Raw genomic sequence first — 25453 nt, 5'->3', positions numbered from 1 at the left:
GCTCTAAAAGACCTATAGTAAACGTTTGACCTCTGTTATTGCCGACAAAGGTTATGTTACAAAGTATTGAGTTGTATTTTTGTTATTGACCAAATACTTATTTTCCACCCTGATTTACGAATAAATTCTTTACAAATCCTACCATGTGGATTCATGGATTTTTTTTTTCACATTCTGTCTCTCACAGTTGAAGTGTACCTCTGGTGCAAATTACTGACCTCTGTCATCATTTTAGGTGGGGGAACTTGCACAATCGGTGGCTGACTAAATACTTTTTTGCCCCACTGTACAAACAAAGGCAGCAGAGTTTTAAGCAGGGTTTCTTAACATGTCTTATTTTTAAAAGTTTGACCTCGAAGAAGAGGTCAGAGGTCCAAAGTACCATGATATTTACAATCCTCATATATCATTGGGGATATGTTGTCGATGCAAATAATGGCAGTAAGAAAAAAAATCGGCTAATAGTATTATCACTTTGACTTTTGGATCATCTACTGCCCTTGAAGGAGAGGTCAGAGGTCAAATGTGACACGTTAGAAATCTTTACAGGCTACTTTGTACATGTTAAGAATCGTAGTTTCTAAGTTACAAGGCTTTTTGTTGATTTTTAATAAATCATAAAGTTGAGCTTGATGGATCTGTTTTATCAGAATTCATTCAAAACTTTCCGAGCTGTTGCATTTACAGACAGACTGGCAGCACACATGCAAGCAGTAACAAAAACATGTATTTAAACCACCTTGGCAGAGGTTTAAACAAAAACAAAAAAGGAGAACATGGTTGATGCAGTAGTTATTTTAATCAACAGGAAACATTAAAACAGCCTATTACAGGAACAAGTTGGATCATGTGACAGCACAGTGTGGAAATGATGAAATAAATCCCTGAAAAAGATGCAGAAGCATCGCTGCCTGTTCAGGAGGTACACTTTTGTGCTATCCGGTGAGTTCAAAAAGCTTTAAGCTCATTGAGCCATTCAAAAGCTTGCGATTCCTGTTTCTCAAAGACAGATTTAGCTTTTTTTGTGTTATCAGCCAGATGCATGCTGTAAATGCTGCAAGTTTTAAAGCTTCTGAAAGTTGGCCTGTTATTTGGCTTCAGTGTTTATCTTTTTTTTTTTTTAGCATCAGTTACAAACAACGTCACAACAAAACCCTCCGTTCAGATAGTTTGTCAGTTACAGTCAGGAGAAGCATTCCATCCCTTTGGCAGTTTCATGTGAAACAGGATACAGCAGTGAAGGGTGTCCAAACGGTTAAATGGGAAGCCTTTAAACAGTTTGGTAAACTGAGATGTTTGTAGTATCTCATCAAATTCAAATTCAAATTTTATTTGTCACGTACACAGTCATACACAGTACGATATGTAGTGAAATGCTTCTGCCTCACTTGTTAGTCTTTCTGCTCTTCCTCGTGTTCATGTCGCTCTTTGTCTTCTGCAGTCGGGAGAAGATCTCCTTGAACAGCGCCTTGTACTCTGGCGTGTTCTGGCTCAGCCGTTTGTCCACCTGCTCCACCTGCCTGCTGATCCCCTCCAGGGCTTCAGGGGTGGAGGGAGTCTGAGGGGGTGTAGGAGGGGCGGCGGCGATCACGACGTCTCCGGAGGTGGAAGGCCCCGCGGCGGCCATGTTGTACTCCTTCATGGAGGGATCCCTGGAGACGGGGCGCGAGGTCTGCACCCCTGCGTGGCACAGGCTCTCTTCGTGACGCTTGCACTTCCCCAGCAGCTCCTCGTACTTCTCCAGCAGCGCGTGGTACTGTTCGTCCACCTCCCGCAGGATGGACATGCCCCGTTTGCGCACGCCATTGGCGTGGAGGGCGTAGCTCCCCTGCCGTCTACCGGTTGCGTCACGAGCTGAGATGGCGTTCAGGGCTGTGTCGCTGCAGCTTTTTCTCACCGGTCCTCCTTGCTGCCCAGCCTCTCCAGCACCTCCCTCGCCTCCGTCCTCCTGCCCTGGGCTCTCCTCTGGAGTGTCAGTCTCAGGGCCGTTATTGAGCAGATTCTCTAGGCCGTCTTCCATGTCACCAATCAGACACACCCTGGACTTCCTGAGCTGCTGCATCTCCTGGAGCTCAGCTTCCAACTCCTGAACCCGCAGCTGGCATCCTTCTGCTCCTAGGAGACGCTGCTCCAGGCGCTCAAACTCCTGCAGCACAGCAGCACACTCCCTCTCTGCACCCTCCCGCTTGGACCGCTCTGCAGCCATGGCCGAATGCAGCGACGACACGATGTCTCTCAGACGGTCGTTCTCCTCATCCAGCGGCTGTCGCTCGGCCAGGTCCACGCTACCCGGATTGGCCAGCAGGAAACCATCCTCATACCTTACAGGAAAAAAACACTCAGTGAGCTGCATTTGTGCCCAATCTCATTCAAATTTCATGTACAAACACTGCACAGTCACACTATAAATACAGTCCAGTGATAAAGCATTCAAGTCCTTCTGGTTTTTTTGTTTTACATCAAACTAATTTTAATACTAGACCAAGATAACCTGAACAAATACAGAATTCAGTTTTTAGATGATGACTTCATCATTTATAAGGAAACAGCTACTGAAGCCTACCTGGCACTGTGTGGAAAAGTAACTGCCTCTCTTGTTAAGTCAGGAATTAACTGTGATTAACAACATCTTTTGGAAAGAAAAAAAGTTCGGTTTCACTCGCCATACCAAGGCCTCACTGGGTTGGTTATCTAGCAGGACGATGACCTGAAGCACACCAACAAGTCCACTTCTGAATGGCTAAGAAACAAGCAGTGAAAGTTTTGGAGCCAAGCCTGGACTTCAATCAGATTTATATGCTTAAACAGGCCGCTTATGCTAAAAAACCTCTAATGTGGCTGAATTTAAAAAAAGGAAAAGTGGGTCCAAATTCCTTCACAAAGATGTGAAAGACTCATTGACAATGACTGATTATTAGCTTTAAGGAACAATTACTTTTTCACACAGGGCCGTGTAGGTTTGGATACCTTTTTCGCTTAATAAATGAAATCATGATTTAAACACTATGTTTTGCATTTACTCAGGTTATGTTTGTCTAGTATTTGTTTGATGATCTGGAAAAAAGTGACAAATATGCAAAAAAACTAAGAAATGAAATACTTTTTTGCATACAAAGGACATGTTACAGTTACTGTTAGCTCTATGTTACAGACAGCAAAGACACCAATCATTTCCTGACGCTCAGTGACCTCGGAGCAGTGCAGAGCTCCTTGAGGCAGGGGAAAGAGTGGATGGTCTTGCGACGCTCCTTCTTCTCCCTGCGGACTCTCAGCTCCTCCAAAGTTCGCAGCTCCTCAACCCGAGCTGTGAGACTGTCCACCTGGCTCTGTAGGGTCTCCATGGTGCTGGTTAACCTGCAGGCATGCACACACACAGATCACTGATTTTTTCCATTTTGATTACACCATACCTTTATCTCAATGCTGGAATGACTCAGCATTACAAACCAACATAACATAATGTAATCCCTGATTATTTAAATCCGATTATAGCTGCTCAGGTGGAGGGAGTGGTCTGTCAGCGCAGCAAGGCTCACATTCTTCAGCTGATTACGAAGTGACTGTTACATCAGGCTCGCTGCTTTTCCCACAGAGGCCAACCACGTATAGTGAAAGCGTGGACTCAAAGCAGCTGTGGGTCACCTGTCTATTTTCTGCTGCGACGCCTTGCTCTCCAGCACCAGCTTCTCATTGGTGATTTCCAGCTCTCTGGCCGTCACATCCAGCTGTTCGTACACCTTTGCGTGCTGCTCGTTCATCTCCCGCAACATTTCCAGCTGCTTGGACAGGTACTGCAAGAGACGCATGTTTGCAATTAAAATGAGAGGATCTTAATGGTTTACATCTGGAGAACAGACTGGTCCTGGGAGCACAGGGTAGAAGTACTTTAAAGAATGCAAACTAACCCAAATACACACGTTTATACAATTACAGTTCACACGGGTTCATATGGGTTAAAAGTTCATCTCGTGGGTAGTGTCAGTCAAAACTGTGAGACATCTAAACCAGAACACTGGAAAATCTACATCTAATAATCTAACTTAAAGGTTTACAGAGAATGGTCAGAACAAAGAGCGGCAGTTCTCTGGGAGAAAATGCCTTGTTGATGTCAGAGGTCAGAGGTGAATGGCCATAGAGCTTCAAGCTGATAGAAAGTCCACAGCAACTTATTAAAACCAAGGTAAGCAGAAGAGCATCTCTGAACACTGCAGCAGCAGAAGAGCACACCAGCTGTCACTCCTGCCAACTAAGAACAAGAAATTGAGGCTACAAATTACACAAGGTCACAAAATTGCACACTGCACTAATAAGTTCCCACTGAGTATAGTTTAAACACCACAGACACCAGAGTATTGTTGTTGCCCATGCCTGTCCCTTTATGACCACAGTGTATCCACCTTCTGCAGGACAGCACACCATGTCACAAAACTAATCATTTCAAACTGGTTTCTTGAACATGACACTGAGTTCAGTGTACTTAAATGGGCTCCACAGTCACCTCACTTTGGTACATTTGCAAAGCCAACAGCATTGTGGAGGACCCCACACACCCCACACACACTCTTCACCCTGCTGCCTTCGGGCAAGAGATACCGGAGTAATCAGGCCCTCGCTGCTAGACTGCGAAACAGTTTCTTATCCCGAGCTGTCAGACTCCCGAACACTCAGTGACTGGATTAACACACACACACACACACACACACACACACACCCTCATCCTCATATACCAAGTGGCTTTTTGCACAATGCTCAGTCTTTTGCACATTTCTATTGCCCTGTTGTGCATGCACTGTGTTGTGTCTGTATCGTTCTGTTCAGGTTGGTGTTGCACTGTCTTTGTTTTGTTTTTTTGCACATTGCACTTTATGCAGCGCTGTGTAGATTGTCTGTTATATGTCATATGTAGCACCATGGCCTCGGAGGAACGTTTCACTGTGTACTGTATCACTGCACATGGTTGCAATAACAATAGAGCCACTTGACTTGACTTGAAATTTGTACCACAAAAAATTAGGACAGCGCAGAAGGAAAATGGGGTCCAACTCAGTACTAGTAAGGTGTTCCTAATATAGTGGCTAGCGAGTTTATATACAGGTTTCGCCAAAATTCGATACGTTGACTTTGTGTGTCTATCTCTAAGACTGAGAATACATTTTCAGAGGCTCTCATCAGGTGTTTACTTTACCCTCGGTGAGCCTCGTCGCTAACACCACATGCAGATTTTGAGCTGTGAAGAGGCTGACGCATTCTGCACGTGTTTTTTTCTTCTCACACACTCGTGCTGCTTTCTGCCATTTCTTCCCCTCACTTTATACCATAACTGAGTAGGAAAGGAACACAGACAGGCAGCAGCCCAGGAGTAGCACACCTCAATCTCTTGCACTTGCTCCTCGTTGTTGATGTACATCTGCTGCAGAGAGTCCTCCAGCTCTTTGTTGCGTTCCAGGAGGGTCTTGCCGAGCTCCGCTGCCAAATGCAGGTCTGACGAGAGATGGGAGAGAAGGACAGACATAAGCAGAGTTCGCTCTCAGGGCTTTACGGCTAAAACCAGTTGTTCAGGCTTGTTTGTGGATGACTTAATGAAAACCAAGATAAAGAGAACAGGCACCAAATATTACCGTGCATTTATTTTAAAGATCACAATAGTTGTCTTGCAGATTGGTTTCTCTTCACATCATGCTGATAAAAGCCTGCAGTTGTGCGCACAGCAGGAGCCTGAGCTCTGACAACACCTTAACAGTTGCTGATATTTTCTGACACAGCGTGAAGCATCCATTATTCATTCTCCTCTGGTGGATAAAAACAAGCTGGACTGAAGAGGAGGAGGAGGAGGAGGAGGAGGAGAATCCTGCTGGCTCTGTATACTTGGAGCTCATAACAAACATGGGGGAGTGGAGGGATGGGAGGAGACAGAGAGGCACTGACATCCATTACTGAGCAGTGAATGGAGTGTTTTTTCAACCCAACGCAGAGGATAAAAACACAAGCCTGCATGCATGCAGTTCTGCAGGTGTAAAACCCAAAAGATTAGATCCGATTGGGCTCATTTGCATGTAACACCTCTGCCTTATCTAACATATTTAACAAGCTCCATTTGTGCACGCTGTGCATCCTCTCTGTCGCCTAAAACGCAGCGAGGGGAGGCAAGGACATGCTTCAACAAGACAGAAGAGATAGCAAAACTCCAGCCTGAACCGGAGAGCGCTAATGAGCTGAGGAAGAGGCGTTGGAGGAGAGTTCGCACGGCACCTCACAGTCACGGCGCCGCTTCTGTCCCTGTGGCGGGCACGTGCCGAGAGTCTTCTGTTATATAACTTCTGAGTTCTGTGCAGGAGGCCTTGCTGAGAAAGTCATCCTTATCACAGGGACTGAACTCTAACTCCTCATGCAACAGGCCCCCCCTCACAGGTCAGATGAAGCTGCAGGACTAACCACACCATCTGCCAGGACTCATTTTCCATGTTTGCCTGATTCTAATAACCACACAGAGGTAGGGGGTGGGTAGGCGAGGGGGGTGGTGTCACCAAATAGTAGATCCGGCAGCAGAAAAGTTGCATAACGCAGCATCATTTCTGGGGCAAAATGATGCCAGGCTCTAAAGTGCACACAGTGTATTTGTGTGGCACAGTGAGAGCTTGACGGTAATTACGCTTCCAGTCTGACCCCGAAAAGCCTCAAATCTCTGATCTCCACTAAGGAGGCTTCGTCTGGGGCTCCCTAATCAGATCAGCCTGCGGGATGGGAACAGAGTGGGGTTGGGGGGGCTAATGACTTTAGTCTGTATGCTGAATAATGCTGAGATGAAATTCTGATGATGGACACACACACAGGGAGTCAAATCCACCTGCCTCTCCATGCACGCTGCACAATGACGCTACAAAGCTGCTTTAGCTCTCTGGGTCAGCAGGTAATCAGGAGATGGGGTGATGCTGCTGCAGGAGGACGCAGGCTTTCCAGAGCACAGCTCTCCTCAGACGCACTCTCAGTGAAACTGCAGCCTTTTAAAGCCATTTTTCTGGCAGGGCTGGTCACACAGCAGCAAGGAGGAGCAACAATAAACAGTCTGAGCTGCCTTTGCTGCTCTTTGCTTCTTTCATTTTATTCAAAAATCTACAAAGTTCTGGGGATTTGTTGCACACACTGTGCTGACCTTTTTGTTAGGAACATACACTCAAAATAACGTCATGCAGCTCCACAGCAAGTGGGCTGATGGATTTGAGAGAGAAAAACAGCTTGAGATGAGAGGAAGACATTCAGTCAGTCTGACAGGAGGACTGCTGTCCGAACCACCGCTGACAGGATCGGAGTAATTGATGAGATGAAGGGCAGGCAGCTCCAACTCGTGCATGAGTTGCCTTTAAGAGGTGCAACCTCCTCCCGGTTTTCCACCCACCTCTAAATGCATGAACACCCGGGGGCCAGCGGTTGCTAATAGAAAAGGGGTGGGGTTGGGAGGAGTGGGCTCACCTTGCTCCAGGTCCCGCTGGTCGTACCACGGCTCCTCTTCCTCCGTGACAAACTCCTCCATCCTCCCCGCGCGAAGCATCGATGCCGCCGAACTTCCTCTTCTTCTCCTCCTCCGCCGGCGATGTGAGCTGCCGGTGGTACCGACTGCTCGCCCGGAAGTGACAACGAACAACAGCCCCCCCCCCCACAAATCACTCAGAGAGAGGAAACCTCGGCGGCGGGGACTTCGGTGCACCTGCTCCTTCTCCTTTTTCTTCTCGAAGCGTCCGCAGATATGAAGCACCCCGCATCCGAGCGGCCTCGACGTGAAGCAGGTTGGAGGAGGCTGACAGCGTCTCCTCGGTGTCTCATCAGGCTTTGATGTGCAGCAGCAGCAGCGGACGCAGACTGGCAGCCTGGCGGCAACCGAGTAACCGAGCGCTGCTGGTGCTGCGTTTATGTGCTGTGGGAGAAAAGTGCTGTTTGCAACGTTAGTCTTTTGAGATTCTTCTTCTACTGTTCCCTTAAAGAATTCAGTGCTGTTTTTACCCTATCAGTGAGGTTAATAGACTTTTTTAACAGACCATTTTACTGTGCAGTACTGCAAATATTGATATTGAGCCGATACCAATATCAGCGTTCGTATCAATACTATTGATATTTGGATTGATCCGGCCACTATCCAAAGCTTACAAAAGAGAGATCTGGCCAAAAGGGCCAGCGGAAATTGAAACAAGTAAAACATAATGGTACTATAAACACATTTTAAGTGGCCAAAAAGGGCCGGATTCTTTATAATGTAGGTAAATTAACACATAATCATGAAGATTAAAATATATACACACCCTTTTCGTAAATGATGTTGACTACTGTGTATTTACCAACATAAGCAATGACATTACTCATAAAAAGTGTGGGAGGCTCTTGAGTCCTACGTTAGCAGGAGTTCCTGAAAGCAGCACTACTAAAGATGACATCATCGTTTACTTGACAGCGTCCCCACCAGGGACGTCTCCTGTACAGTTAATAATAACAACAATAATAAGAGACGTCTCACACTGTTTGGTACTTTGTATTCGACACAGACTTTATTGTGAACAATCTGCAGCACAGATTGGCTCCACTGTGGCCACCAGGACTCCCCACAGCTGGGCCTCAGTGGCCATCTTTGCTTTTGGTTTCTTCCCGACTGTGGGGACTGATACAGTCGCCTTTTATATGCTTTCATCATTGGAAACCATGTTTTAGGAAATGAAAGGAAAAAGAAAAAGCCCTGCATCACAGATTCTCCCCCTGCTGAGAGACAGAATATTTTTAAATACAGGAAAATTCAAGCTGGACAGTTTCACAGTAGATTGCATGAATAAAAAAAAACAAAACTGGTTCCAGTATTTAAGACGAATAAACAAAAACATAAAATTTAAGAGCAAGTAAGATAGTCTGCCAGAAACAGAAGCATTAAAACATGTGTTTTGTGCATTTTATTCCCCCATTGACTTACACACGCACCCCCCGTCCTCCCCCGTCCCCAGAGAATAAATCTCAATGACTTACTTTGAACTTTCTAATGTCAGAGAAACAACAAGGAAATCATGGCTTATTTAGTCCCTTTTTAATAGCACAAAAAATTTATTAAAAAGAAAATAATAACAGCTTCAAAGTCTTTTTGCTCTTCACGACCCCATCTTTAAACACCACCCAACCACGAATGTCATCTTAAACGTGACAGACGGCTATCAGAGGACAACTGTGACAGCATTTTTAATGTTTCCTGAACAGAGAGCTGCAGACACTGTACAACAAACCAGTATTTTAGCTTTCTGACACACCTTTACTTGTCACACACACACACACACACACACACACACACACACACACACACACACCAGACAAAAAGAGAAGGGATTAAATGTTCCAGTATGGCAACATCGGAAGATCCCCAAACCAGCTTGCTCAAAATCGCACGCTGTTGTTTGAATGCCAATAATTACACCTCTGCTTTTCCTGCTATGAGAAGCCTGTGAAAAACCTCAGCTGGCTTCCTGCTCCAAGCACCACTGGGTCTGCATAACTCTGCACTGTGATGTAATAAGACCATGTGAATTACACACAGTTTGCAGTTTAAAAAGAAGTCTCACACATGCATCTGTCTGATCTCTCAGGCTGTAAAACTGTCCCTGTTTTATTGCTTACTATTTATTAACCCAAGTTACAGTATCAGCAACCATCCTGGAAAACATTTTAAAAGAATAACAAAATAGCAGCAAGTGGACCATAAACCTCGTCAGCAGGCATCTGTGACAAAGCCTGAGGTCATCGTAACCGGAGAAGTTTAGGCACTGTCAAAGAGGAAGGGCTACATATTTCCTCCCCCCATTCATTCACTTTTGGCTGTGGTTTTACAGCTGTGAGGTCTCTTAAGGTGCTTCCAGTCTGCCTCGCTCTCACAGCGCTGGACGCTGCTGAAGAACTTCTTGATGAGAGCCTTGGCCTCTGCTTTCACTGTGGACCCAGAGGCTGGAGTTAAAGAGGACCAGCACACAAAGCAAACTGCAAGTTAGAAATTTCCCATGCACCCTTTACCTTGGCCTTTCCCCCTGCTCCTTCCCTCTGTAAGAAGGTGAGACAGGTAGCGAGCGAAAGACTTAAACAGCTCCTGCGAAATAAAGAAAGAATTTTAATCATTCTGCTTTTAATCGCAAACCTACTTTTTTTTTTTTACAAACACAGCACTCGCTCACCTTTGTGGCAAACTTTCCCTGAGTGTAAAAAGGGTCCAGGTAGCGGACCACGATATCAGCTGCTTCCTTAAGTGTTACAGGCTTGGGCGAGTCAGTGGCTGGGTGCAGGGCTCTCTCCTGCACGTTGGGGTTGAAGGTTACTCTCCTGCTGCTCTCATTCCCGGGCCGGCTGCGCTTCGCCGGAGGGGGAGACTCCGTCATGGTTTTCATGTCATCTGTCACCTGGACACACATGTCATGATTGTTCACAAGCATAAAGTCAGACTCAGGACTCCAGGCAGAACTGAAATCTATGGTTTGGCCTGCCAAAGACTCCAATCTGGATATCTTTGGAAAATGTATAGGATGGTATAAATTTTAGAATTTTAACTGTATTTTCATATGTTTAATGGCTTTCCCCCCATGGTCCTAAGAGATATCTCTAAGTAAGAGATAAACCATTAAATAACAGAGTGTTACTGTTCCTTCACAACATACTAGAGAAATTTATGATTTTTACAGATGGTTCACAGAACAGATATATTTAAAAATATAGGGGATTAAATGTGTGGCTAAACATCTTTACACTATCAGAAAGGAGTTTCACTGGGCCGCCCACTTAAGATCAAAGTGATCTGTACGTGGCCCACGATGTAAAATGAGTTTGACATCCCTTCTTTACAACATGGACTTTAATGAGGAGTTTTCTATTAAAACTAATATCTATCCCCATCATGCTGATGCTCAGTCTGTTATAGAAAAGAGAAATTATGCTGAACAAAAACGAGACTTTGGATTTAGATTGTGTGGATTGTGGAAAGAGGCTAAATGTGTTTTTCTATACTGATAATTCAATATTGTCTGAAGCTATGCAGGAAATTATAAGGAAAACTGAAGAGTGACAGATTTCGACCCACTCCTGCATACTTCAGGTGCTTTGTCGAACACGCTATTTGGTATTTCGTAAAAGTTGCTAAAGCTCCACTGATTGAATAACTGACAAGCTCAAAACCTCTGGCATTAACATCAGCACAGAAACTGTGCGCCAGGAGCTTCATGTCATGAGTTTCCATGAGTTGCTCGAGCAGTTGCTGAATGTGTAGGTGGCCCAGTTCTTTTGTCCATACAGTGAATGCTAAAATTGTATGCCAACTGAAATCCTGTGGAAAAACCCCAATCTGAGTGTAAGACAGATTATCATGCTCAAACTCTAATCTCTTAAAACTTTACTTTGTCTTATTTTGTCTTTATACATTTGTCCAAAAGTCTTATTTTTGGACAAACTTATAAAGCCTTTGGAGCACTTCATCTAGCTTCAAACTGCTGAGCGGAAAGACTTGTTTCAAGAAGGACTTTTGTGGGTGTACAGACACCTACCCCGGGAATTTCACTTGTGTTAACCTCTTCTTCACTTGGTTTAAGTTCTTCTTCGTCTTTGTTTTGTCTGTGGGAGAACAGGGGGAAGAAAAAGCAGTTAAAAGTCAATAAAAGGCTTTTTTCCGCTATTTCTGATCAAATTAAGAATCAAATACTCTGTGATGGACGTCAGGTCCTGCTCAGATGTCTCTTGAACTGGTTCTGCAATATCAGCTCCGTCCTCCTCGTCATCATCAGGTATAACAATTATCTCAGATTTGCTTTCTACGAGGATCACATCCTCAGTCTCTGACTGTGCAGCACTGCTCTCTCCTTCTGACGCAGCAGGTGAGTGTGGTTCCTGGTTGATGTATTCCTGGGAGATGGAAGCTGGAGCGGGAGATAAAGTGGCTTCGGGCTCCCTCGGCATCTCCTCCTCATCCTGGCTTTTCTCTGGAGTATGTTTCTTCATGAAAAAATGAGAAATGTTGTGGGAACTCTTTGCTGCTTCCGCCAGCTTCTGCTGCTTCTTGCTCATGGCTCTGCCTCCTTTAGTCGGGCTGCTCAGGGAGGTCGTGACGGCATTTGCTTTGGCTTTGATGGGCGATGATGCATCTGTGTTGGCTTCTTTTCCCTGCATAATGGTTTCTCCTGAGTAGCCATTGAAAAATCCGCCGCTTGTCCTACCTTTGTTAGCCCCTGTTTCCAACATGGAGGGGTTTATTAAATCCTTAGCAGTTATGAAGGGGTTAGAAGAGCCCCGTTGGCCTGCCCCTACCCTCTTACGCTTCAGCTGGGGGGGAAAGAAAACATGTTTTCCTCTGAATACTCTGCAGCCACAAAAACCTCCAGTTTTCCTTTAAAAAATAAAAAAAAAATAAAAATCTGGGAAAGTAGAAAAGCAATGTTACCGAGTACACCTCAGATGCCAGCGTGAACCCCTGCGGCTCATCAGAAAACGAGGATGAAGAGGAGGATCCAGCCTCTTTGAGTTCTGTTTCTCTGGAATCGCTGCCGCTGCTGCTCCTAGCACCTTCTGCTTTATCTCGACCTGCTGAAGCAGGTGCCGCTTTCTTCATCTCTGTTACCTTGACAGAATAATAGAGCTAAGCATAAACATTTCCCTCTATATGGCAATGAGACATTAACAAAAAGCCTGCACTTACCTTCTTTAGCACCACAGCTTTGTACAAGTTAGAGGACTTGCTGTTTCTGAAGACCTCGTGTTCAATATCCACCGCCAAGGACAGACTGTCAGAGCTGAGAGACAAATGCCGACACTTTGAGAAAAGTTAGTTATATGTATTTTTTTATTTTTTTTTGCAGTATTTTTATGTTTGAGGAAAAATGTTTAAAAAAAAAAAAATCTGAATGAATCTAGATAAGTACTTGAGTGCATCTTCTGCCCCCTGCTGGCCTTGAAGTGCCTCCTGCAGGAGGTACAGGCAGTGCTCTCTGGCCTGAAATACAATATGAATCTTATTAACGCCTTGGAAAACGCTCACTTTCTGCTTTTACTGTACAAAATGTCAAACACCAACGAGCCACAGCCTTTTAAGCTGCTGCGTTTTGGGTTTTTTAACGCTGCTTTTCTCATCACATGGCCTGAGTCGCTGAAGGACGTGTTCATAAATGCAGCAGATATGAGGAATGTGTGCGTAGTGTTCAAGTTTTGTCTTGTACCTTTACACTGAGCTTGGGAATTCTCTGGCTGCTGGCCTCTCTAAGCGGGCAGTCGATATCTACACAGCAGAATAACACCGGTTACAAAACAGGACAGAGAGAGTTATTCACAATCATTTTTACTGTTCGTGTTACACGTTACCTGGAGGAACAAACTCTTCCCTCTGACTGCTGTCGTTACCCTAAATAAACACGAGCACAGGCAGAAGGGAAGCCTTCAGTATTCACACGTGTATTAAAGCCAGAACATAGAAGACAACAGTGAGCATTTATTATATACGGCTTTGGGACCACGACGCAATTTTTTGTTGTTTTGCCTCTGTACACATCACATCACTGAATGTGCAGACTTTCTCATTTAATTCAAGGGGTTATCAAATAATTCTGCATTAACTGTTTATTAAAATGAACTGGAGAAACTAATATACACTCAACAAAAATATAAACGCAACACCTTTGTTACTGCTCCCATTCCCCATGGGATGGACGTAGAGACCTAAAATTCATTCCAGATACACAATATAACCATCCCTCCCAAACAGTGGTCACAAATCAGTCCAAATGTGTGGTAGTGGGCACATCTGCTATATTGAGATAATCCATCCCACCTCACAGGTGTGCCACATCAGGATGCTGATCTGACATCATGAGTAGTGCACAGGTGTACCTCAGACTGCCCACAACAAAAGGCCACCCTGGAATGTGCAGTTTTTTGCGCTATTGGGGGTCTGGGGACCCAGAACCGGTCAGTATCTGGTGTGACCACCATTTGACTCATGCAGTGCAACACATCGTCGCATGGAGTCTATCAGATTGTCAATTGTGGCCTGTGGAATGTTGGTCCACTCCACTTCAATGGCTGTGCGAGGTTGTTGGATATTCGTGGGAACTGGTACACGCTGTCGTATACGCCGGTCAAGCACATCCCGAACATGCTCAATGGGTGACATGTCCGGTGAGTATGCTGGCCATGCAAGAACTGGGACATTCTCAGCTGCCATCTGCCCTGAACAATGTGAACCATGATTCATCCGTGAAGCGCACACCTCTCCAACGTGCCAGACGCCATCGAATGTGAGCATTTGCCCACACAAGTCTGTTACGGCGACGAGCTGGAGTCAGGTCAAGACCCCGATGAGGACGACGGGCATGCAGTTGAGCGTCCCTGAGACGGTTTCTGACAGTTTGTGCAGAAATTGTTTGGTTGTGCAAACCAATTGTTCCAGCAGCTGTCTGGGTGGCTGGTCTCAGACGATCTTGGAGGTGAACCTGCTGGATGTGGAGGTCCTGGGCTGGTGTGGTTACACGAGGTCTGCGGTTGTGAGGCCGGTTGGATGTGCTGCCATATTCTCTGAAACGCCTGTGGAGACGGCTTATGGTTGAGAAATGAACATTCAATGCACGGGCGACAGATCTGGTTGACATTCCTGCTGTCAGCATGCCAATTGCACGCTCCCTCATTGCTTGTGGCATCTGTGGCATTTTGCTGTGAGACAAAACTGCACATTCCAGGGTGGCCTTTTGTTGTGGGCAGTCTGAGGTACACCTGTGCACTACTCATGATGTCAGATCAGCATCCTGATGTGGCACACCTGTGAGGTGGGATGGATTATCTCAATATAGCAGATGTGCCCACTACCACACATTTGGACTGATTTGTGACCTCTGTTCGGGAGGGATGGTTATATTGTGTATCTGGAATGAATTTTAGGTCTCTACGTCCATCCCATGGGGAATGGGAGCAGTAACAAAGGTGTTGCGTTTATATTTTTGTTGAGTGTAGATTGTTTTTAATACTTGGATGAAGCGTAGACTGCCGTTTCCCCCCTTGAGCTTCTTGGCCTGGACTTCATCCACCTTCAGTTGCTTCTTGTTTGTGAGTCTCTTTGCATTTAGCTTTGTATTTAATAACTTTAAAGCATGCTCTGTTGGTTAGAGATCAGCTGACTGGCTTGGCAATTGAAGAATCTTCCATTTCTTCTCCTTCAGAAACTCTTGAGTTGCTTTGTGTCATTTTCCATTTGTGCTGTGAAGCTCTGATCAGTTTTGCAGCATTTTTCTGAATCTGAGCAGAGAGTATAGGCCTGTGCACATCCATCAGCAGTCACCATCATCAATAAAAGCTAGTGATCTATATCCGCTGGCAGCCACACATGCCCATCTATATCACTGCCTCCGCCATGTTTGACAGGTGATGTGGTATGCTTCTAATCACGAGCCGTTTCTCTCCATCTCCAGATTTCTCTCAGCGCTGAACTGTTTTCAGGCTCTTTTGGATATTTTGTGATCTAGCCTTTCTGTTTCCATTCATCGAGCAATCTCCATTTTAGACGTTGTTAATGATGACTGTTAAGGACTTTTTTTTTTTTTTTTAGACATTTTAAGGATGTTTTTCATAACCATAGAAATAATTCTGTCATCATCCACGTTTTTCAGGCGTTTTGATGTTGCTGAGCTGGTCAGTGCACTCAGCATTTTTAAGAAAGAACATGACTGTGTGATTGGCCACTCTCTCTCTCTGATAGTTACTTTGTTTTTTCAGTCTAATGATGCCTCCCTCACTTGCTCCAGCGTGTCTTTGGAGCTCACATTCACAGTTCCCGTGAACACTTGGAATCCACCTCTGATATTCTTCTGCTTAACATTTCATGAAAATAACACAAAGACGGATAACGGGGGACTGTGTGTACAAATGTCTGTAGCTTCCAAACAGCTAATGCGACAGTTTTGTAAAAACTTTCAGAGTTAAAGCTGAAAGTTGGCACTTCAATCGCATCATGATGGCTTGATTTAATATCCACCACAATTAACAACATTTTATCATCGTCCAAAAGCCTGTGCATCTGTAGTTGAAGTGCAAAATGTCTCTTTAATGTGTAAAGAAAGAAAGATAAAAGAACCATAGTTTTAAGCTAGCAACATTTAAATGAAGCTCTGAGCAACGAAGCCCTGAGGCATCAATAACCTCCATAACTCTCCACACACTATAATGACTTGTTTGTTCTTCCTGCTCAGTTTCTACTTTTTTTAAATAATCATGGCATTCCTGCTTTTTATGCTATGTTATAAACAGTTTGGCCAACCTCCTCTTGGACCTGATGAGGAATACTTTAGTTCAAATGTTGTAAAAATTCCACTGAACATGTGGGAGCCATTTAGCAAAAGCAGCATTTACAGGGCCTGATAGCCCCAGATGGCTTACAGATGTGCAGAGGCACAACACAAACACTCTGGAGATGCTGTCCTTACATTTAGAAATAACGTATATATTTTACCCAAAGAGTATGAGCTGATTTTCTCTATTTCTTTTTTTGTGGTAATCACCTTGCGCATGCTCATCTGCTTCTTGAAAAGCTCAGAAAACTCCTTCTTCCTCTTAAAAGGATCATCTTCACTATAACCTTCCCCTTCATCATACCTGCGAAGCAAAACATCGGTGTTAACCTACAGGATCAACCATCAAGTCATAAATGCAAGCGGGACATTTCACACAACATCACTAAAAATCGTCCTGCCTTTCAAAGCCGTAACCCTTCTTTCCTCCTCCATAAGTGTCCGACTGGAACCCGAACGCTCCCTTGGGCTCGCTGCTCTGAGCCGCACCGATCTTGGTGCTGAGCGTGGCCGCTCTCTCCAGCTGCGCTCGCACCAACTTGGGGTTACGGCAGTAGTCGCAGGCCCCCGCGCAGTTCGGCGCCGTGTTGCCGAAAAACTTTGAGATGGTGGCATGGCGGCAACTGGTGGCAGGACGAGAAAAGAGCTACCGTTGAACAGACGAGTTAAAGAAAACACACTCTGCAGTTTGCAGTTGCAAAAAGGCATCATCTCATCTTTCTGATAATGTTTTAGAAACAATATTGATCTTTTAGTTGTTGTGTAACCACCATATCAATCCCCATAATCAATACTTTTGTTATGAAATAGGTCAAGCGCCACTCTTTGTCCCATGAAAAACACAACGCAGTTGCATCAACACTAACCCTAACTAACTGTTATCGACGGATATGAAGGATGGATGCAGAGGCACAAAGTCTGGATTTGGAAACAGTCGTTCAGCGTTGTTTTCTTACAATTTCAAGGTTTTTGAAAAAAATAAATAAATACTATTAATGTCTGACAGCAGGTCACCCGCTTCCTCTGCAGCATGTTTCTGTTCACAATCCCTGCTTTAGACGGGATTTTCTTTTCAGAAAAAAGGTCTCTTGTATCACACTATCATATCCAGCATTACGCAACGGCCAGTATTCACACACACACACACGCACACACGCGCACACACGCGAAACAGCCCATTAGACGAGTCATTTCAGCAACATACCAGCTACCTTGCTAGAAGTGGAAATGCTGCCACCTTCCCTTTCATGAAACAAAGAGAAGCACTAGAAGAGGTGGGGAACGACAGAGAGGCAAACAAAGCTCTGTGAAGCAGGACTATCAAAGAGAAAACAGCCTTTGAGGCAGACAAAGAAAAGTAAGACACAGCAGTAACTACTCTGTATGTGCGCGTATGAGACAGCCACAAATCAAAAAACCAAAGAAAACAAACAAAGGGAGCAACAAGAAGCCTGGAAGAGGGGAAGAGATGAGAAGACTCAAAGCGACTGAGGAGTCAGAGCAGCGTGAAAGAGGGCAGAAGAGCGCCGGATGAAATTTGTTATCGTCTACTTTCCCCCCCTCACGTGCAGTTTGTCATCAGTGACAGTGGAATTAACCCTCTTAACTATATCTCAACCTCCACCGCTAATCTCAGGCTCGCCCGAGCACCACTCCTCCTCCGGATGACGTCCCCACAAACAAATTAGCACGCAGCCTAAAGCAAAGGCACTCAGCTGGCAGCTCCGTCAGGGGAAAGAAGAGAATGACACGTTTCCGACCGACTCCTAATTGCCAACTGGTTTTGCGATTTCTGACAGTTTAGGCTCGGCCAAGTTTCACAAAAAAACCAAAAAAAAACCCCAAACTAAACAAACAAACAAAGAAACGACAAGAAGTTTCCGATCAGCAGGTAAGTGCTTTTAAATGTTTCTGTGCGAGCGCAGCGTGAGAAAAACAATTCAAGCAGACGAATGTGTAAAATGTGTTTAAAAATAGAGAATTTCTCAGAGTCACATGCATGTGATCTGTAAATACTGTTCATCGTTTTAACGAACATACAGTCAGCTCCAAAATCTGTTATTAATCAGCATCGCGTTCCACACAAGCTCACGGTCTCAGGTAGGAACAGCCCGCATGGTTGGAAAATCAATCCTTCCTTTTCCCCTGACTTACACTTTCATACTAGGATTTTTAAAAAATAGCATGAAAATATTTTGTAGCATTAATTTCCCACATCACTGTGTGTAGCATAGCTATAATACATGTGGCCCATTTAAGCTGTTTTTATAAAAGTACTGAGTTAGCTCTGTGGCTTTTTTCCAGTGAGCAGAGCAGATATGTATTACTGGATTTTACTGGAAACAACACATTACACTTATACACAGTTAAAGCAATGCAGCACAACCTTTCCCCACATTTAAATTTTCGAAGCCAGGAAGGACAAGTTAGCTTGTGATCATGCAAATCTTCCCCCGATCTCATCCTGGTTTTGAGTATATGTGATACAGGTTTCTGACAAGGAACACGAGACACATACACTTGCATAAATTACACAGTGCAGGTTTACAGATCCTGTGGGTGGAGTTGATCCCTGATCTGATCTGTCACCAGCTCGGCCACTGAGAACAAAGAAAGCTGTGAAACCTGGCTAAGGTATGCCACAGTATCCTGATTTCTAACAGTGTACTTTGGATAGTATTACCACCTTATCCACACTTCTGGAACCAGGATGTTTACATCCAGAATACTCAAAAGCATGTGATCAGAAGGAGGATACACTACCATAACTCCTCTGAATTATCAAGACGTCATGTTGACCCCCAAGTTTCCAGGCTTTGTCCTCAGTGCCAGTGTAATAACTCATATTGTAGTTATTTTCAATAGTTTTTATCCTTTTATGCTTCGTACTGCAAGTGTTAGTTACAAAGAACTCTCAAAACTAGAAATGCCACACGCTGTCACACCCATTCCAGCAATTCAGCACCAGCTCAATGACTTGCCACCCTACCACCGCCCATTGCACACACTGAAGTGTCTGCAGAGCCGTCTGATTAACACATTTATCACAGAGAAGGGCCTCGTTCTGTTCCTCTTGTTAACTCAACCCATATGTGAATCAGCCCGTCTGTTTACCATACTCTCGTAAACAGAGCAGCTTCTCTATTAATCGAAGGTCGGCGGTTCGATCCCCACCTCTTACAGCCTGCATGACAGAGCAGAATATTGTTCCTCCAGAACACTTTTAAACCCGGTTGGATTAAAATTGTTCAGGCACAGAAAAAGCACCAGTGCATTTACCGCTTTCTATCAGACACACGTTTCTTCTCGGGCAGTGAGATTCCTGCCTTCTCATGACAACCCGCCCACTAAACCACAGGCTGAAAAACTGCTTAGCTCTGACATGTAAATAGCAATTCCACCTCGCCCCACTCACAGTGTCACCAGTGAGCAACAGGAGAAATACCTAGATTGCAAGGGAAATAAAAGAGGTGCTGTATACCTGTCTTCACTAGGATGGATGCCAGAGAACAGACGCTGAACCTCCTTGGCAGAATCTGGGTCAAGCTTCAAGGTCTGCCCAACGCCAACCCCATAGAGCTGGGAGCTTTCTTCGTCCTGCTAACTTTTATTCGTGAGTTTTTGGTCGATATGTTTTTTTCCCCCACATTGCTTGTTCATCAATAAGCTGGTCATGACATTGTTTATTTGCTGCTCTCCCACAGTTGTAGTCCTGCTCATCACAGTGGTGACCTGCGCGAGCTTCTGCTGCGGCTGCTGCAGCTGCTGCTGTCGCAAGAGGAAGCTAAAGGGTCCCGACCTTTGAGCAAAAACAGACACAACTGCAAGCTCTCCACACAGCGAGTCCTGATCGTGTTTTAGAAACACACACACACACACAAGAATTGTACAGGGTGCATGCTGTGCAGCACTAAAGAACCTCAACCCTTGGACAACAAAACACCTGCCAAACACCGTAAAGGATGTCCTGCAACGCTGCCAAACACACCTGCTCGAGTCAACAGGCTTTCAGGAGAGTCCACATTCCTTGGAGCATCACTGCACTCCCAACAGCGATCCCTGAGGACAGGGCAGGGCCAACTCCAGCTGTGTGTGAATCAGGCAGAAACTTCTTGGACCATACAGGACTGAACACGTGTATGAAACTAACTTTAGGCAAACGGTGAGAAATGACTGGGAATGCCCGATTGGATTGTTTTTTCTCAGAGCTTTCTAAACATAATGATGTGTCACTCTAAAGTAATGAGAACTGGCAGTCAGACTTCTGAGTTAGTCAAGAGCCTCAAGCAGGAAGCAGCTTTCAAAGGATGGTAAGAGAGGAAATCTGCCCTCTGCTGTCCAGAAACAGAAATGCACTCTTTATCTAAAACTGCACGTTACATACTGTGGAACAGGTGAAGGCGTTATGTTATGATGTAATGCTTTAAGCCTGCACTTATTGTCAGTTATGCTTTGATCTGTATGTAAATAATAATAAAAATAACAATAATTATAACCTGTCACCGCATGTGTGAATCCTTTACTTACCCTTCTTGTTCACAAAAAGACACCATGGCTTCAAAGTCAGTCATTGCGGTTTTGTCAGTGTCCTTTGCAAAGCCCCGTTTTTCCTGCAGACACATTTAAACACATATAAAAACTGTGCAGCAAAGAGCTTTCCATCCTGCTCTGCTGCTAATCTGACCTGCTTTCTTGCCACTTCCTGCCGAATGAGGAAATTAATTTGCTCCTTATCTCTCGGGGAGTAGTATGTGCGACAGGCGGAGGGCAGGCCATCTCTCCCCGCTCGCCCAGACTCTTGGTAGTAGCTGGCCAGAGACTTAGCGAGGTTCCAGTGAGCTACAAATCTGCAGAAACATTTGAATACACAATGGCAGGAAAAAAAAAAAAAAAAAAAAAAAAACTAGATACAAGAAGAATGCGAGTGATAACTGTGCATTTGCAGCCTCACCTGACATTGGCCTTATCTACTCCCATGCCAAAGCTGATGGTAGCCACAATAACCAGCACTTTCCCCTGCATCCACTCATTCTGTACCCCTGTCCGATCTGTTGCCTTCAAGCCTACAAAAGTAGAGCTCAAACACTCAATTTTACACATCCTATACACAGATCAGGCATAACATCATGACCAGCTGCCTAATATTGTGCTCATTCTGCTTTTGCTGCCAAAAAACAGCCCTGACCCATCGAGGTATGGGACTCCGTTAGACCCAGAAAGGTGTGCTGTGGTGTTGGGCACCAAGATGTTAGCAGCAGATATTTTAAGTCCTGTAAGTTGCGAGGTTGGGCCTCCGTGGATTGGACTTGTTTGTCCAGCACATCCTTGGGCAAGACACTTCACCCGTTACCTACTTGTGGTGGTCAGAGGGCCCGGTGGGAGGCAGCCTCGCCTCTGTCAGTGCGCCCCAGGGCAGCTGTGGCGGCTGTAGCTTGCCATCACTAGTGTGTGAATGTGTGTGTGAATGGGTGGATGACTGAACATGTAAAGCGCTATACAAATACAGGCCATTTACCATTCAAACAGGCCACAGCCATCAGAGAATACAAGTCCCATGAAGGGGTTAACATAGTCTGAAGCAATGCTTAGGTAGTTGGTACAAGTCAAAGTAACCCAAAGTCACCCAAGGGATCCCAGCAGAACATTGCCCAAAGCACAACACTGCCTCTGCCAGCTCACCTTCTTCCTATAGTGCATCCTGGTATCCTGTTCCCCAGGTAACTAAGCATCTGACCATCCACAAAAAATGTGATTCAGACCAGGCCACCTTCTTCCATTGCTCTCTGGTCCAGCAATTTGAGCTACAGTAGCTAATCTCTTGGATAGCCAGCCTTCATTACCCCCGGTTCACCACTGCTCCTTTCTTGGAACACTTTTCATAGATACTGACAACTGCATCTAGGAACGCCGCACAAGAGATGTAGTTTTGGTGATGCTCTGATCCAGTCCTTTCCTGCTAACACATGAACTTTGAGGACAAAATGCTCTCTAATATTTCCCACCCACTATGAGGTGCCACAATGAAGGATTAATGAGTGTTATTCCCTTTACCTGTCTGTGCTCATAATCTTATGCCTGATCAGTTTATATAGATGTAAAAAAACAAAACAAAAAAAAAGGAGGTAAAAAATAAAATAAAATAAAATAATTTTACCTGCATGATACGGCTTAGCTACGACTCCAAGCTTCGTCAGCTGGTGAGCTACCGTCTCACAACCTTCCCTGGTCCGACAGTACACAATCCCACATCCCTGTTTACGAACATCAGACAGTTTGATTAAGCCAGAGTTTGCATGAAAGAAAATGGCAAAGAGTGTTATTCCTCCACTCTAGGCAACAAAATCAGTTGTATTCACACAAGAAAATGCTGTGTGAGCTCAATCAAGCCGTTAATAACAACAGAAATGTTATAAAACAGAGAAAAGGCACACAAACAATCCTGAAATAAAATTTAACAAAAAGTCATTCTAGAAGTAAAACATACAGCTGCTAAAATGCTTCAATAATTAAAAACTTGTTCTGTTTTTTTATTTTTTTATTTTATTTTTTTATTTTATTTATATTTTTTTTTTAATGTAAATGGCAAAGTCGTTTAAACCTTTTTATAAGTGATGCTTAAGGATGGGAATTGATAGGAAATCAACCACTTTAAAGAACTCTACCAATTCTGCCACAATAAGTATTCAAATATCCATCCAGAATTAAACTAGAAGCTAACTGTTGGGTACCAAAAGCATCTGGTCAACATGCAACTTGCTAAGGGACATTTAATCTAATCTAATTATAGGGGTTGTATCTATTTATGGAGCCTGTATCTACACTTTCGACACTGTGTGGATCAGAGAAAATCCCAAGTCAATTATTTTGCACCCAATTCTTGTTTTTTAAAGTCACATACAATCATTCCCCAATGCAAAAAGAACAGTTTAAAAAAAAGTAATTAAAAGCTCAGAATTTGCATGACATTCATGCCCATGATGAGTATTTTTAAACTTGTGGCCAAAAATGTAAACCCCTTAGGCAAACTGTCGCTACTCTATCTGAATATTTCTGTTTGTAAAAAGGATAACACATGACAGCCTACAGTCTACAAACCTGTCCGTTAGATCCACCTCCAAGTGATAATGTTTTCTTAATGAAGGCACAAAGGTGGACGTATGGGTTTGGCAGCAGCTCCCTGAAAATCACATCATAGTGCAAGTTACTCCGGAAGACGGGTGTAAGAAAAGAAAGCGGCGAGGACAGCCTCAGGGACTGAATGATGTCCTCCTGTACATTCTTGGGTGCTGTTGCTGTTAAGGCCAAACAGGGAACTCCTTGCAATCGAGCCCGCAGTTCACCCAGCTTGAGGTAGTCTGGTCGGAAATCATGGCCCCACTGCGAGACGCAGTGAGCCTCATCCACAGCCAGGTAAGACAGCAAGCCACGGGAGCACAGGTCCATCAGGCAGGGCTGGAACGCGGGCGAGGCCACCATCTCTGGAGTGATGTAGAGAAGCTTTAGCTTCGGGTTGCTGCTCCCCAGGTCGGCCAGGATCAACCGGCGCTCACTCACTGGGAGCTTAGAGTTGATGGAGCAGGCAGGGATGTTTAACTCCTTCAAGTGATCCACTTGGTCCTGGATAGAAACACGAACAGGGGTTAAAGCAAACCTGATACTGCAAAACTTATTCGAAGGTTTTGGATTGGAGCTCAGGAGCTAGAGACAGACGCTAACCTGAATGAGAGCGATTAACGGGGATATAACCAGAGTAATGCCCTCAGCAAGCACTGCAGGCAGCTGGTAGCAGAGCGACTTTCCTGCTCCAGTAGGCATGCACACAAACACATCCCTGTCACCTGCAGGAAGACCACAGAGACCACCGTGTTACACATTATTCTGTCTCTCACTGTCTGTGAAAACCAACTGAACCTCACATTCAAAACTAAAGACAAACAGCAGTTATGTTAGCTTGCTAACGTTCATCTAACAGAGAGGCAGACAGGAAAAATGAGCCGACTTACCTCTTTGGACTGCTTTAACAACATCTTCCTGCAGTTTAGACCTGAAGGTGTCGAACCCAAAGTGGGTTTTTAAGGCCTGTTTTAAATTTGTTGTCATCGTTTGACTACCTGCTGGGAACTCATATAAATCTTCTTAGGCATCGTCGCGCAGTGATTGCGTCATCACGGGCGCGTAAAACAAAAAAAATGTAAAGAAATATTTTGTTTGTTTGCTTCTTTTAACGGCGTTAAATTCAGTTTGAATATATTTGTTATAGAATTATTTGATTTAATTTTTTTGATTAAAATTGTATGCGTTATTTTGTATCTGCATTTTGTCATGGTGAAAGAGTTAGAGTTCTGTGATTGGTCCCGCTGATACGCCTTTCAGCTTCTATCGATAACAAATAAGTCCTGAATTTCCTAAAAATAAATAAATAAATAAATAAATAAATAAATAAATAAATAAGGACCTTTAAACCATACAAACGTCACATGCAAATTATGGAAAAATTCTGTAGTTGTACTGAAGAGGATTAGTATGGAAGAGGATTATGGCCACTGGGGGGGAAAAGTGGGCACATGTTTTTTTGTTTTTCTTCTTCTTTTCCAGAATTCTGAGAAAAAAAGTCTGAATTCTATGGAAAATTAAAGGTCAGAATTCAAACTTTTTTCTCAGAATTTTCTTTTTTTTCCCTCAGAATTCTGACTTTTTTTCCCTCTGAATTATTTTCAAAATTCTGACTGTAATCTCAGAATTCTGACTTTTTTCTCAGAATTTTCTTTTTTTTCCCCCTCAGAATTCTGAAAATAATTCTGATGAAAAAGTCAGAGTTCTGAGATTAAGGTCAGAATTCTGAGAAAAGAAAGTCAGTCAAAAAATGAGGGAAAAAGAAAAGAACTATTTTCAGAATTCTGACTTTTTCCTCAGAACTCTGGAATAGAAGAAAAAAGACGTGCCCACTTTTTTCTGGTGGCCCTAATCCTCTTCCGTACATTTACATTGTTTAGGATCATCGTCATGTTGAAAAATGAAGCCACTACCAATCAAATGTTTTCAAGGTTTTGTTGCATCATAGATTATAATGTAATCTAGTTCTTTTTTTCAGTTTTCTTTTCTTTCTGCTTTTAATTTTATCAATCTTGATTAGA

At 44.1% G+C, this 25453-nt stretch overlaps 2 protein-coding genes and 1 long non-coding RNA gene across 3 annotated transcripts; 1 reads left to right on the top strand and 2 right to left on the bottom strand.

Moving 5' to 3' along the window:
- Nucleotides 1-780: 780 nt before the first annotated feature.
- On the bottom strand, nucleotides 781-8434 carry cdr2l (cerebellar degeneration-related protein 2-like). Its single transcript, XM_082530683.1, has 5 exons — nucleotides 7468-8434; nucleotides 5369-5481; nucleotides 3643-3791; nucleotides 3190-3354; nucleotides 781-2321 (listed from the first exon to the last, which is right to left on the bottom strand). Exons 1-5 carry the CDS (start codon nucleotides 7544-7546, stop codon nucleotides 1385-1387), a joined length of 1443 nt encoding a protein of 480 aa, XP_082386809.1. The 5' UTR covers nucleotides 7547-8434; the 3' UTR covers nucleotides 781-1384.
- Nucleotides 8435-8512: 78 nt separating this feature from the next.
- Nucleotides 8513-24487, bottom strand: recql5 (RecQ helicase-like 5). Its single transcript, XM_082530682.1, has 19 exons — nucleotides 24323-24487; nucleotides 24036-24157; nucleotides 23415-23936; nucleotides 22474-22570; nucleotides 21271-21382; nucleotides 21004-21166; nucleotides 20847-20929; nucleotides 16721-16942; nucleotides 16530-16623; nucleotides 13348-13387; nucleotides 13206-13264; nucleotides 12912-12982; nucleotides 12689-12782; nucleotides 12434-12610; nucleotides 11699-12315; nucleotides 11544-11610; nucleotides 10188-10409; nucleotides 10030-10102; nucleotides 8513-9948 (listed from the first exon to the last, which is right to left on the bottom strand). Exons 1-19 carry the CDS (start codon nucleotides 24417-24419, stop codon nucleotides 9824-9826), a joined length of 3057 nt encoding a protein of 1018 aa, XP_082386808.1. The 5' UTR covers nucleotides 24420-24487; the 3' UTR covers nucleotides 8513-9823.
- On the top strand, nucleotides 16987-20814 carry LOC309705106. Its single transcript, XR_014276503.1, has 3 exons — nucleotides 16987-18210; nucleotides 19814-19932; nucleotides 20024-20814. It is a non-coding gene; the product is annotated as an uncharacterized lncRNA (long non-coding RNA).
- Nucleotides 24488-25453: the final 966 nt, after the last annotated feature.

This window comes from Aulonocara stuartgranti, assembly GCF_965226115.1.
Source record: "Aulonocara stuartgranti genome assembly, chromosome: 4".
Classification (NCBI taxonomy): Eukaryota; Metazoa; Chordata; class Actinopteri; order Cichliformes; family Cichlidae; genus Aulonocara; species Aulonocara stuartgranti.
The sequence above is the reverse complement of the archived record's forward strand: the minus strand, read 5'-3'. Positions and strand labels throughout refer to the sequence as shown.